At 32.8% G+C, this 15,546-nt stretch overlaps 1 protein-coding gene across 3 annotated transcripts; it reads right to left on the bottom strand.

The window, feature by feature from the left end:
• Positions 1–1,368: 1,368 nt before the first annotated feature.
• LOC140957061 (zinc finger protein BRUTUS-like At1g74770) lies at positions 1,369–10,254 on the bottom strand. Of its 3 annotated transcripts, none has more exons than XR_012171577.1 (12): positions 9,875–10,254; positions 8,394–8,612; positions 7,748–7,942; positions 7,344–7,681; positions 6,931–7,159; positions 4,676–6,327; positions 4,065–4,289; positions 3,835–3,972; positions 2,932–2,973; positions 2,797–2,856; positions 1,860–1,931; positions 1,369–1,776 (listed from the first exon to the last, which is right to left on the bottom strand). XR_012171577.1 is itself a non-coding variant. In XM_073414134.1 (12 exons), exons 1-12 carry the CDS (start codon positions 10,133–10,135, stop codon positions 1,675–1,677), a joined length of 3,726 nt encoding a protein of 1,241 aa, XP_073270235.1. In that variant the 5' UTR covers positions 10,136–10,254; the 3' UTR covers positions 1,369–1,674. The 3 variants fall into 3 exon arrangements, 2 of the variants coding, with proteins under 2 accessions (XP_073270235.1, XP_073270236.1); XM_073414134.1 differs by having other exon boundaries at positions 2,932–3,166; XM_073414135.1 differs by lacking the exons at positions 1,369–1,776; positions 1,860–1,931; positions 2,797–2,856 and having other exon boundaries at positions 2,932–3,125.
• Positions 10,255–15,546: the final 5,292 nt, after the last annotated feature.

The raw sequence follows: 15,546 nt of genomic DNA, 5'->3' as shown, positions 1-15,546 counted from the left end.
AAAAAACGCTAACTAAATGATTGTTAAATAACATTTTAGTGTCACAATCATTGAATGATTATGGTGGAATACATAAAACACTACAACAAAAATGATTTTTTGCAGCACGCGTGCACTGCACATTGTGCAGTTAAAAGCTTTTGAAAATCAAATATTATCGACAACGTGTATGCACGCCGCGAAAAATAACATCGATAGCGTGCAGTGCACGCCGATGAAATAGCATCGACATCACGTAGTTCACAGCGTCATTTATATAATTGTGGACATTGTAAAAAAACAATATTGACGATATGCATTTTATGAACTCAGTCATTTATATAATGTTATTAACAGCGCATACATGCGCATGTCGTAAAAAGTAATGTTCGCAGTGTGCTTTTAATTCACGTCATTGTTTTTGTAAGGTACAACAATATTAACAACACACGCGGTAGAAAGTTTGCTTCTAAATAAATTCGTTTCTCTTCCAAATCAAGAAATCCACAAATTTTTTATAACTTTAGCTTTAGTCACCGTCTAATCAACGTTTTTTGACCCAAAAAAATGAACATTTGGTGTTAGATGGACCAAAAGAGCTAAAATTTAGAAATTATCGTATTAATACAAAAAAAATTGAAAAGTTAGTGGACCTAAACCTAAAAAAAACATGTTACTGGACAAAAAAATCTCAATTTTTTAGCCATGGCAGCTTCACACACCGTCTCGTCAACTTTTTCCGAAAAGAATTGGTAACTCGGGCAATAATTGACCAAAATAGTCGAATATGAAAAAGTAATGTACCAATATAAAAAAATTGATAAATTAGTGGGTCAAAATCGAAAAAGGTAAATATGTTGTACCACAAAAATATTTTCTCTAAACTTTATGTGCCTAGTTCGTAGTGGCTGCAACACCTATGTTTATCTTTGTGGGGAATGAAACATTTTCTGGAAAGATAACAAGCATAGCGACATTGATTTCAAATTTTTTCCCAAAAACGCATTTTCAACTTACATTCACGTTCTTTTATACAATCATTTTTGTTTCACATTCAAGTTTTCGTTATCCCTAATATTATTATATATCGTATTTAAACCAACTACATAATAAAACTTTCATCACATTTGGACGTGACACTAAAAGCAGAACACTCTTCCTCTCCAACAACATAACGTAGCATTCCTCGTAGCAAAATATCTGAGCACTAGGCATAGAGCAGTTCTAATCGGCTTTTCTTCAGGCCAGATTAAGAAGAAGATGGAGTTAACACAAGAAAATGAGCAGGTATAAGCAAGCTTCAGGACCTATTCATGGCGATGATGCTTCACCAGAAATCAACTTTTGCATATTAAATAACTCAGTAACTAACAGTGTTAGAGAAGAGAATAAATAATACATGATTTGCATAAAGCACGGGAACGATCATAATAATAAAAAAAAATCAATGTTTCCTAATTGTTCAATATTACTCTCTGAAAACTTCAACAGTAATCGTATTCACAATTCAAAATTTGTACATAGACTTCCACTTAATTAGAATCCCAAAATCTCTCTACAAGAGAATGAACATTATATATTAGCTTAAGTTGTATTTATATATTGAAACATGTAACTGATTCATGCATGGTTCATGAATCTCACTGGACTATTCAACCATGCTTTAAAGAATTCCAGACTTGTGAAGGATTTGAATCACACAAGCCTGGTATTAAATGAACCACAATTGGGGCACTTGTGGTAGAGCCAGTGGAAAGCAGCAGATCCTCTTTTATCACAATCATTGCATAATATAGCCTGCAAATAGAATCTAACAGTCCATTACTAACGCTAAGATATTCAATCACTTTCACATAGAAGTAAAATAGAATGTAGTCAACCTGTACTTTGCCAGCATACTCCTCAGGAATTTTTTCTTCTGCCAACAAAGCATCTAGCATCCCAAAAAACACCTGAAAAGGGGACAACTGATTTTTTAACCTTAGCAAATGCCAAATTATCGGATATATTCAACAGATGAATACAACGGGAGATGATTAATGACATAAACATACAATCTCCTTTTTCACGAGCTCTATAAATGTCCTGTTCAATTCTTTAGCAAGTGGCAGGGAAATTTTTCATGGATTTCAATATGTTTATGGTCCCGTAAACATATTGAAATCCATAAAAAAATCAAATTCAAAGGGGGAAATAAACTGAATATAGCCACCGAGGTTGATATTCAGAGAGAACCATAAAAGGTATTCTCGAGAAAGCCAACAAGATATATTCTATCAACCTCGAACTCAGTTATCAACTTTTGGAAACTCTGTTTTAATTTCTTTGCTTCATAAACAGTTATAAGGTCCTTACATAGCTACAGTATTTATGTCCTGCATCCCCAAATCAGTTCTGAAACTAACTACCATTACGAATATGGGAAATGCCTCTAAAACGATACCCCCCCGCCCCCCCTGTGTCACTTAAAAGATGAGGAGTCCAAAAGCCAACAAGTCATCTTTGAAGCTATGAATTAGTACAAGTTACAGAAAAGCATAAGGTGGGTTTGGTTATAGCAGGACTTCAACCTGCAACAATGAGGTTAAAAGCCCAATGTTGATAGTTTAGTATTACTGACTAGCTACAAAAAAATTTGTGGTTAGTACAAGTAGTTAACAATGATGTCTTTTTGGGTAATGACAAGTCTGCTGTGACTCACTGACTAATATAGTAGGACATTAAAACTGTGATCAAAAGAACAAAAAATAATTTTTAATCGGTCACAGATGAAACAGTTAATAAAACAAAATATTATAAGAAATAAGATGAACTAACCTGCATGTCACCCAGTGACTTACTACAAATTGGACAGATGTATTGAGAACAAGTGTACTCCTGACAATAGGATTAGAGATGTTAAAATACAAAAAAATTTGAGAAGTTCCAAAAGGTTCAAAAGAAGATAAACACCTGAAAGCATGCCGAATGCATCGAATGACCACATGGAAGTGCCTTCACAGGAAAGCACGAAGTAAATATAAATTCATTGCAGATAGGACAGTTCTCTTCAAGGGACTTCTCCCTGCATACGTGTACAAAGAGAGACCTCGACATGCAAGCATTGCATTTCATGCAATGAAAGTACTCAAATCCCAAGCCTTTCCCTACTCGACACAAGTTACAGTAAGGGCAATGGTATATTTGCCTGTACATAATTATTTTGAAGTCAGAAAATTCAGAAGTTAACGGTTGTCAGGACTACCTCTAGAAATCAGAATTTTGATCAAACTTGAACAACATGAGATATTGCTTGTTTTGGCATTTCAAAAGACTAGGAAACTATTAAACTGTGTTCTATGCTTCTCAAATATACTTTCAATATGTATTTGCTCATCACAAAAATGAGATTTTTGCATGTCAAAATCTGACTTCTTTTCAGTGGCGGCAATCGCCAGAATCTTGCGTATGTGATTTCTGCCTTTACCAATTCTCCGAGTTTTATCTTTAGTTTCAAGTAGTTATAATGGTCACGTGCCAATATTATGATTGTACTGGAGTTACCCATGAAAATGAAAAGAAAGGTTTTCATGGCTCTTTGAATCCAGATAGTACCAGAACCTTGTGTACCTGCCTCAAAGCCACAAAGTTACGGGACGACTTTTATTTTATAAATTTGGAGGCAACATAGACTCCAATTTGTATGATGCTTCTCTCCACAAATACATTTGCAACTCTTTAATATTTAAAAGGAAAACTGCCTTTCAAGCCTCTACTTGCTCATGACACAATTAATTTTTAAGTTGTTGAAACAAGATAATGAAAAGCATCAAGTCAAGTATTTCAATGAAAATCAGGCCGACTTCCTTATCTCACCTTTCATCGTCAAACAATTTGCAGATGCTGCAATAAAATCTAGCCATGGAAAAATCATTGCAAGAACTTGTGGTACATTTGGGGCCAATTGGTTGTATTTTCAGGCATTTCATGCACATCATTTCTGTTATAGTCTTCCTGCAGCATGAGGGAACAAAAATGAGCAATGCTGAATCGATGTCAACAAGAAAAATACACATTGGATTGCTAACCACTCATGCTAGTCCAACCTGTCAATACAATGATCTGTTATTTCATCATCATCATCATGGCACCGAATGCATGTGTATAGTTTATTGCAGCATGGTGCCAAGATCTTGCAGTTCCTCTTGTAGTGTTTGCAACCAAAAGTATGTTTTAGAGGATCCCGATAGGATGGACTTAGACCTGGAATTTCTTCCTTATCATTTGTCACAGTATCTTCTCTAGATGTCTTTTGTGTTACGATCCAGCGACTGTATGAAATCAAAAAACAAGTCAAACCTAGAAAAGGGGGGGAAACCTATGACCAATAGTGTGAGAGATTTAAGCAAGTGAATTTATTTAATAAGAACTTTCTGTCAACTAGAGGTGGCAGTACTTGCTAGACATAAGCCAGCAGCACCTCCAAAAAAACGTCAAAAACAATATAGTGTATGGTGTCAGTTAACACGACTTTAGTAACATGTTAAAGCTTAAGAATTCGGGGAGAAAGCACATTTTTGTGGCGTCATTACTCAACCTTAATAGGGTATGTTGACACCATAAATATTTATAACCTTGACACTTAAGACGGTTTACTATGAAGATTCCCAAGGGATTCACATGACATTTGGACATGAAATGATGATTTAACGCTTACCTCATCAGTAAATTCTGAATAACATATGATTTTTTCTGGCAATCCAGATTAGAGTCACGAGATACTCTTCTGATCGTAGCTTCCAGCTCCTCTTGATTCATAACCAGAGGGTGATTTGGATGGCTCAATTCATTAGACTTTTTTACTGGAAGCTTTTTTCCATCACCCTGGAATCTGTCTTTTGTTTCATTGCATTTCTTCTGGTCAACCTCGTTCTGAAATTGGATCAAATCTTGAGATCTGTGTCCATCTTGGTCTCCCACTGTTGTTTCATCAACAATGCAAGATCCAGACTGCTCAAAAGTTTCAAAAGAAAATTCTTTTTGTGCCTCTCTGTCATCTGTATTCTTTTCACTTGGAGTACCTTCACTCAGAAGATACATTGAAACAACTTCCAGGGGATCAGCGTCCAAAGGAGGAGAAGGTTTTGATACCTTTGTAATCATCGGTAAGCAATATCCTGTCACACCTTTCCACCATTCACTCAACCATTCAGCAAACTTTGTATTTCTTGTAACCTTGTGCCATAAAGACATCACGGCTTTCTGTTCATCAGAAGTTAAGTATGCCATCAGCCAGGGTATCATTTCCTGTAGTAGTTCTGCCCTTGTTCGTCCAAGCATGTGTCCTACAATCTTTTCTTCTTCGGAAGCAGAGAAGCATCCCCTAAATCTTGAAAAAATTTCAACTTCCTCTCGGTATATATGATCAGATATTACTTTCTGCAGGGATAAGCAACTATCATGGAGCTGTAAGCACAATTGTTGGCACTGCAACAGCCCAGTTTCATTGCTGGCCACATCATGGAGATCAGAGATCTCATTTAGGATCATGTTAGTTTTCATGAATTGTTTAACTTCCAATTTATGATCGATGCTGTATGAGTGGCTGATGTTTTGAAGCGCTTCCTTCAATTCCAGAGCTGGAAACGCTATCTCATCCTCTGAAATACTATGAATTTGATACATATTGTACAAAAGGTTGAACCGCCTCTCAAAGTCAGCAAACAACCCAAAATCTGCAGCCAGGTTAGATGAAAGGGACACGAGATATTCCAGATCTTTTATGAAAGCTCTATGGATGAGAAATATGTGGTCCATTGGTCTCGACTCAAGAGATAAAAGGAAAGTATGTCCAGATTCGGCAGGACGTGTTTGAACTTGGTGTACTCTTTCAAAAATCCGAGGGAATAATATATGCGAATTCACCACACAATAATTCGATGCATAATGCATTGCCGTTGTGACAGAGGAAGAAGATGAAGGGTTAACTTCACTTTTCTTCTCCTTAATATCCCAACTTGGATCTGGAAACTTTTCAGAGAATTCAGAACTCTGCCTGATTTGCTCAACCAAGTAATAGCTTCTACCGTTTAACATTTCTTGCAAAGTTTGTCTAAATTTTGCGACAGAGGTCTTTCCAGAAGAACCTGCGCGAACCCACTCGTACAGAAGAGAGATGAAAGACTTATCGATCAAAGGGCATTCCAAAACCATGTTCTCCATAATAGAATTGGACTGATTCTCCGAAAAATGAGCAGAGTACCAGCTGACAGTGGACTTTAGCAACCCAAGGGGCATCATGCGAAGGCTTGTGTATAGTAACCACAGTTGCATTTCTCGGGAGCAATTCTTGCTAAGAAATGCAAAAACCTGGAAGAAATTGAAAAATAAGTCAATGGAGGTAAAATAGACCATTGTTCAACCACTAAGTATCAATAAGATAGATTAAGGCATCATGGAAAATAATTTGATTTTTGCTTTGCGTGTGTGTATGCAGCGGTGAGCAAGTAGGGGTGTATATAAGAATTTGAGTGTGTTTGAATAACAGAGTTTTTCCAATTAAAAAATATGGTTAATTTCAATAACTATGAACCATGAATCAAGAATTGGTTTGCAGTATTCAACTCAAGTTGAATTCATGAGATGTTGGCATAATGTGTTATAGCCACAAAGTTTATAGCTGACCTCCCACGGAAGAATGCCTTCTATACAACCCAACCTATATCAAATGAATCGAGGTACCGTATAATATTTGGCCTAATTTTTTGATTTTATTCTTGATAACAAAGTAAAAATAGATGCTTGTAAAGCTAAATTTGTACACGGTGAAATTTCAAAAATATACCATGCTTCAAACTTTAACTCTGGGGCAGTAATTTGTACCAAAGAACTACTGGAAGTGCATCAAATTAAAAGAAATAAAACTAACAATGGGCTCATACTGTAAAAATAAAGTATGATAATAATTAGTACCTTTGATTCAAGAACAAACAGGTTTTTGTTCAACCCCTCAACAAGAGACTCCAATTCTTTGGAAAGCATCTCAATGAAGCTTTCTGGTTGTTGCGAACTTTGAAGTTCGAAAAACAGCAACCTTCTTAGGCATTCGATCTGACTTTCTTCAACAAGTCGACTGCAAGGGGGTAGGTTGCTTTTGGCAAGTTCACTAAACAGTGGATAGAAGATTTTGTCCAAAGAATTGCTGCAATCAAACAGAAAACATAAAATATAACTTTTACATGTGCGCATAGACATAGAAATACAAAAAATGTCTTATGACACATAGATTTTAAATATTTTTCCATACATCTCCATGTTAATAGTGATGAAAATTCCAGAAGCCTTGATGAAACATACAAAAAAGGCTAAGAAGTCAAGAAGCTTACCTATAGTAGATCAGTACATCTGCAGAAAATTTTAAATGAACAATGACCAGGGGAAGGGTTGAAAAGGAATCTGAACTTCTTATCAGACACAATTCTTCAATAATTTGATTGAAGTCTCTTCTCATAGCAGCGTGCCAATGAGAAATACTGTTGATAGGGACCTCGGCACCACTTGCTTCGATTGAGCATACTTTATCACGTTGCAGAATATGATGAGGATATAGCTCGAGGATATCCTTGGATCTGTATAATTCATTCAAAAATTGATACCCTTTCCCACATATATTGCCGGGATCAGAAGAAGATCTCTCATCATGTTGAAGCCAGGAAACCACCACCTATGGAAACAACAGTTATTAAGGAAAATACCCTGCATCCCTTCAGAAAATTCGCATAGGTTTTACCTCTTGAAGTAGTATTTCTCTAGATATGACAGCCTTTATGCAATCCAGGACCTCTAGTTTTTCGTCCGAAGAAAGATGAAATGTCATCCATGGCAAAAACTCCTCCAACAGTATGACAGGAACACTGCACATGTACTGCCAGATAAGCTGAGCCTGTTCTTCAGAGGTGAAATTCTGCATTAACAGGGGAAAAACCTGCATTCACATGCAAGTAGGTGAGAATGTCGGGGGAGGGGGTGCGCAGTGGCAAAAATTGACACGTACATGGCCGAAGTCGATTAATAGAGCCAAGACAAATCTAAACAAAATTTCACACAAAAAAGGATGGTAAATATAAAAAAGGATTCTATCTAAAACTTTATCAAAATGGATTAGTTATGTTACTATTCTCAATTATTCTCCATAAACTAGCATATCCTCAAATTCTTCAATAACATATTTCCATCTGGAACGATAAAACATTAAGTTGTCTAGAAACGCATAAATTTCGGGACATGTGTGCACCATACTGTAAGAACCGAATTCCCATAGAATAGAGTAGGAACCTGTTTCCCAAACAGCAGAATTCATATGCAAGGTTCGTTAATCCAAACAAAATTTCACACAAAAATCAGTAAATAGTGAAGCGAAATATTCTTATAATCACCTGTTGTTCTTCTTTCTCCATGTGATGACAAATCATCGCCTGGACAGTACCCAAGGAAAAAAGAAGCTCTTGAAACATCTGTGAAGTTCCTTCATCTTTTTTAAGGAAGCTATCCAAGAGATGAAAGATAGACCTGAATCCATCATCAATAGATTTATGTTCAAGTGAATATGTTGGCATCACATTCTTTACATGTTGATCTAATGCCAGAAATATAACCTGTCGGAAAATAAAAAAATTACGTTAGGAGTTTAAATTCATTCTAATACTTGTCTGGTTATAAATGAAAACTTGAAGAAAGTACAGGTATAGGAACGTTTTTTAAGTATATTTTTGCCAATAATACCACAATTATTAGAGGCACGAGAAAATAAGAGGCAATTTTGAGGTGTGGGCCTCACTGAATTGAGGTGCACTTGATAATAATATTTTAGAATTTGGTGTCTTAAGAAAAGTGTCACATATTATCTGATATTGAGCAACAGTAAAACAATATTAATTGGTCTACAAGCAAATATGAAAGACTAACATATTAGATTTCGCTTAAAATATGCAATCTTTTTATTCAAGATACGCACTGAACCTTAAAGATGTACCAACACAGGGGCCTAATGACTGAGTAACGAGCTGCTGAAGGACTGGCCCTTGGCATGCCCCTGAATAAGGGTTGCATCTTGGGCGTTGATACACCCCATGTAATAACTATGGATTATACTAACTCCCAATAAGTTAAGTTGATTAGACGAGAATGTGATTTGTATTTACTAATTAGATAAATTAAATATTGTTTATTCGTCACTTTCATTTTGATCGTCTCGGTATTGGACCCAAATGTTGTGTAAAAGTTATTTGGAACCAAGAGCGAACTAAGAGCCAAGGCATTAAAAAGTTAAGGAGTGTTTACAATCACTAAAAAATTGATTGTTGATTTTTTGCTTAAAAATCAATTTTGTGTGTTTCTTAATCACGTATTTTGCATTAGCTTCTGTTTAATTTAATTGAAATCCAAAATCTTGTGGTATGCTGATTTTGTTTCTACAAAAGTAATTTTAACAAGTAGTTAGTATTATAGTTAATTACTTATCAAAAACTATCCAGGGGTTTTCAACTTTTCACTTTTGTTTCTAAATACTTCAGTTGTGATTTTTCATCACTTCTAAATAATTTCTAAATTTAATCACTTCTTTACAAATATTTGTTAACCGTTCATGACCTGCTTTCAATCGGATTGCAAAGTTAACATTAGAAATGAATGGATGAGTCCTAAAAATCAGATATAAATAGTAAAAAAAAACGACCGATTTGCTTAGTTAGCTCAGCTATCCAAGTATGTTCCAAGGTCAACTTCTTTGCACCAAAAGAAATCCTTTCGATTTAATTCACATTCATTAAGATGACACTGCTGAAACAGGAATCTATAATCCACAATCACATCTTATAATTCGTTAGATAAATAAGTGAGAATTTGGTCCCAAACTGACCTCGTCTTCAGCGGCACAGTGATAATTGTAAACCAGCTTCAAGAATTCCAACCTCCGCGATAGGTCAACAACAATTTCACGATTACATCCCCCATTTTCGGCAGCCTCCGTCGCTCCCCGGCGGAGCGAAGACAGCTCTGACCGGAAAGCCTTATGAGAAACGACAAAGAACAGAACAGGTGCATCGACGAGTTTGATTCCCTGGAGCGCCGACGGCAACCCCACCCAGTCCTCCTCCTTCTCGCGCTCTCCGCCGTCCATTCAATGACTCGCCGCCGCCAACTACCATTAAATTGGGAAACGGAGCAGGGGGAGAAGCTCCAGCATTGGAAGACGATCGCCATTTTATGGGGGGTCTTCTCTGTGTTTTGGGGGCCACTTCCAAGTATCAAACATCAAATATTATTAATTAATTCTGTTTTTAAATAGGTTTAGTCGTACTGTTGGATTGCCATGATACTTGCCACATATGACTTTGTCCGTTGCGCGGGTAGTTTGTGCTATTGCCAGAGCTTAAATTTCTATTTCCCAAAAATGTCCAAAAACATAAAAATAACTACAAATATTAGTAGGTTAATTATATTTTTCTTCTGTTTTTTAAAAATCACTGTTAATTTTTTTTTAATTAAGAAGTCTATGCTTGATTTTAAAAATATGAGGTTCTAAACATATTTAATTTTTTTAAAAAATTATGCTTACTTAAATTTTCACTTTTTGTGATTTTGTCGACATAAAAAATGTAAAATAAGAATATTGTAATCATTATATCGTTGTAAAAATACACTTTGATCTAATTATTCGGAAAATGATAGAGTTCGGATATTTCATAATATCATATGATGATGACCAGGTGAATCGGACAAGAGTTTTGTGGACGATAGCACCGGGTCAGGTTGATGAGCTGGAGATAGTTATCTAGATACCTGGACCTGCACTTTCAAGGTAGAAAGAACGTTAATGGGCGTCGGAAGATTCTCCGACGTGATCACTTTGATGCTCAGTCAGTGAAAGGTTTTTAGATAGAATCTGGTAATAATACTAAAAACTTTCCGTACTCCGAGTTATTTTAGGATTATATATGACCCAGATTCATGACCCTGGTTCCGTCGGGGTATCATCATATTTAGAAATATTGTCACTTTTTTATCACAATAAATCGTTGTAAATGATTTGTTGTCGACGATTTAATGTTTGCAAGGCACATTAAAAAAAAATTTAACATATTTTGAGGATAAAACTAACTTGTTACGATTTGGAAATTTCGATGTTTAAGGGCAGCATCGAATGACTCAGGTGCAATGTAATGGACCGGACAATGCCGACTTATATTTGATTTCCACGGTGGAGGGGGTAATGCCACGTGCAAACTAGATGGTCAGTAGCTTTTCGTGGACCTTGCCACATCCTATTATTTGCTCAATGTGGAAATGTTGACTTACTCGTGTGGAAGAGCGTGCACACGCGCACTCAAATTCATATTTTGTGAAGAACAATATTTTAAATTATGATAGAGACAATTCTTATGTTTAGTTTTATGCAGGCTAGCACGAATCACGTGGGTTCATTCAAATTATATTAAAAAAAAATTTTCAAATTACAAAATAAATAAATATAGGTATAGAACAGTGTCGTCTTTTTTTAAAAAAAAAAAAAAAAAACTTTCGGAACCTGCCACCGTTATCTTTAGTGCACTTCGAATAAATCGAAAGATTATCATAAAACAATGTTGTCTTATGTGCATAACAAAATATGTGCATGTTTTTTGGTTGATAATATAGTCTCTTAATTATTAATACATTTATAATATTGTCTCTTAATGATTAATATAGTTAATTCATTTTATAAAATGAGGTGCAATTTTTTTTAAAAAAAAATTACAAACCAAGAATGTCATTGTAACAACATATCCTCTCAATATCTCCAATTTAAATTTGCAACAACACATTTAGAAATATCAATTCAGGTGATAAAATCTCACAATCTACATTATTGTGAGGAGTAGATATCTTGTGAGACGATATCACAAAGGTTTATCTATGAGACTGGTCAATCCTACCGATATTCACAATAAAAATTAATACTCTTAGCATAAAAAGTAATACTTTTTCATGGATGACCCAAATAAGAGATCTGTCTCACAAAATACGATCTGTGAGACCGTCTCACACAAGTTTTTGACTATTGTAAGAGTGTCTTTTATGAGACGATATCATAGATTTATATATGGAAAACAATATTTTTGCCATAAAAAATAAATTTTTTCATATGTTGGTTGGGTAGGAGATTTATATCATAAAATTGACTGTGAGACGATCTCATAAGATTTTTTGTATTGTTGTAAAGGACATGTAAACTTTGACAATGTGGACAGAGTACAAATAATATGTGATATGAGCAAGCCTAAACTCTAACCATGACACAAGAAACATAAAAAAGATGTACCGATTTATTTCAAAATATGTTTATTTATTTCCTGTTTATTTCTTTTTTTTATCTTCTTCCGTATAAAATCGTGTGTACCTTTTTTTTTTTACAAAATTTTTCATATAATTATTATTTCAAATTCAAATCTTTGTCATCTATTAAAATTTTGTTTTTAATTATTATGTTGTATAAATTATAATAATTCTAGATATGACTAGACAACATGAACTGCGCCAAAAACAAAAAAAAAAGATATTGGTATGCAAAAAAAAATTAAAAAAATTTGGAGCGCAAAAACAAATATTAAGAGATAATATATAAAATTTTAAATATTAAAAAATAAGACAGCATTTAATTTTTAGGCATGAACGATATGCATGGTATAGTCCATGTCGTGCCTAGATTTTGTCGTGCGTGATTTTGGGAACCGTCCAGTCTTTGTCAATTTCTTAATAAAAATTTTATATATATTTTTAAAATAAAATATTTATGAAGTTTTGTCTTGTTTTAATAATAATAGTAATCAACCAAGTTTTTTTAAAAAAAAATATTTATGAATTTATTTATCAGGGCAAGTGCACGATTATAATGCATTATTTCGTGTGGCGTCACTAAAATAAAATAATTTGATCAAAAATATTAAATAATCGTGTTTTAATTTGAATGGAATAACTAGAATAAAATTATGCAAGTCAAATATACAATAATCGCACTCTTATTTGTGTGGCATCAATAGAACATAATAATGGATGTCAAAAATAAAATATATAATATAATAATGTAAGTCAAATGTGAAATAATAATTCTTGAATTTGTTTGATATCACTGAAATAAAATCATATCAATGTGATAAAAAAAAAATGACTCCAAGATTCGTCTCACTGCGATTTTTGTTTAAGATCATACTTGTTTCTTTGACGATCAATTTCAAAATAAAGTGTATTTATTTATTTTTAGGACAATGGTATTCGTCTCTACTATTATTCGGTACATATTAGTCTATAAATCACGTTACATGTTTACACGAGCAAAAAAATATAAACTCGTATTGTACTAGAATGTTTTAAAAAAACATTGTTTAAATTATATATGCATGGTAGTCTCATCGTGGCATATCACTTGGTACATGTAAAAATATTATAATGACGATTGGTTGGAATTTGTAAACATTTTAATATCGATTATTATTTTTTATGTAAGATGGAGTTTTGATATTATTTTTTATGTAAGATGGAGTTTTGAGGTTATAATCGTCAGTCATAAAATATATTAAACATGAATCATATTGAAATCTGTTCCATTTCTTTCAATTCGGTATATATCGTTTTTCATGATTCAGAAATGTTATTTTATGTTTTAAATATTTAAAAATTTATTATTAACATTTGTATTATTTTAAAACATAAGATAAATTTTAAAAATAGTAAAAGTATTTTATGGAAAGTAAAAAATGTTTAACAGCATATATGATCGTAAAACACTACAAAAAAAAATACTCAACTAGCGAAGGAATTCATAAAAACGTCGCGATATTTAAATTCCGTCGATATTTTTAAAAACATCGCTTAAATATACAGCAACATTTATGTATAATTTTTGTCGCTAATTTGAAATTTTAAAAAATCGACCTGAGTTTGCGACGATTTTTGTCAGAAATCGTCGTAAAATAGCGGAAAATAACTAAATATAAGACGGTTTGATGATGGTGTTCTTTCCGAAAACCGTCTTTATATGTCAAAGACGATTGATTTAATGACAGAATTCAAAATCGTCGACGATCACTTTTTTTTTTTTAATTGAAAATCCAAATATCATAGAAAACGAACAATTGCTTGAACTGTCAACTCTTCATACATTAAGATAAGCGAACCAAGAGCAAATTTTACAATATTTAGCTCGTGAACATGTTTGTTGGTAAGTTAATGAGTCATCTGTTAGTAGAAAAATAAAAATTTCGATATTTGATTTATTGATTTTGCATATTATTTATGAAATATATAGAAAAATCTGTTAAAGTTATTTATTAGAATAAATGTAAAAATTTTATATATAATTTACATTTCAATGAATTAATGAAGATTTAAATTTATAATTTAAATTTATTAAGCTTGATAAAAGCTTGAATAAACTCGTGAACTATGAATATATTCGTTAAATAATACTCGAGCTCAGCTCGATTATAAATGAGTCGAGTTGAAACATTCAAAAGTTCGACTGGACTTGATTCGATTACATCCTTTGTTGCAATTGTATCATACTTTCCTAAATAATGTGGGGGAACAAATGTAATATTAAGGACTTTTAACTGTTCACAGTAAAAAGTTATGTCAATTGAATAGATGTGATTTGTTTAAATTTTTTTTAAAAAATAAATATTCAAGTTAAAAAAACCTGAATATTTATTTTTTTAAAAAATAAACTAACATTTAAAAAAAAATTAGCATTTTAAATTGAATTCGGAGCATAAATATACATACAACACATTAAATCTAAAATTATTATCATGGTAATATATAATTATGTAATGATTAGAAAATAATAATAATGTCAAAAATTTAACATGTAACATTAAAATTCTTAATATTTTCTAAATAAATAAGAATGATAATAATAAATAATAAATGTTTTTGAAATATCTTTACAAACTATAATAATAATTAAGAAACACATAATGATTAAAATTGTAAAAAAAATAAAATCAACATAACACATAAATAATATTTTAACATAAATAATAATTTCACCTATAAATTTAATACTTAACATAAATAATTATATTAGTATACATACCTTATAGACATTTGAATCAATTTACCTGCAAACAAATAAAAAAAATCAAATTAACTCAAAACTAGAATCAAGCGATTAATCAAATTACATAAAAAATTAAGAAAATTTACGAGTAAGAGCCGAGAAAGAGAAAAACACGAAACACAATATTCGACTTTTCATATTATATAAGAAAAACATGCAGATGCTTCCAGTTATCAATTAAAGAGTGAGCACAGACTTTGTAGCTTTAGACTATCGCGCTACTTTTCATGTTCTTCGATCGATGAGATGCAACTATATATATTTTTAAATAAAGGAAGTCACTTCGTTTTAATTGGTGTAATTTGAATTTTAAAAAAATAATGAAAATGTGTGATTTGTTTTTTTTTTAAATAAAAAATTAAAGTCACTCTCATGGGGATTGCTTGACTTGCCCTATCATGTCTATTCAATTGACGTGATATATTAATTTTATA

The sequence above is a fragment of the Primulina huaijiensis genome, chromosome 14 (assembly GCF_012295235.1).
Source record: "Primulina huaijiensis isolate GDHJ02 chromosome 14, ASM1229523v2, whole genome shotgun sequence".
Classification (NCBI taxonomy): Eukaryota; Viridiplantae; Streptophyta; class Magnoliopsida; order Lamiales; family Gesneriaceae; genus Primulina; species Primulina huaijiensis.
This window is presented reverse-complemented; position numbering and strand designations above follow the sequence as displayed.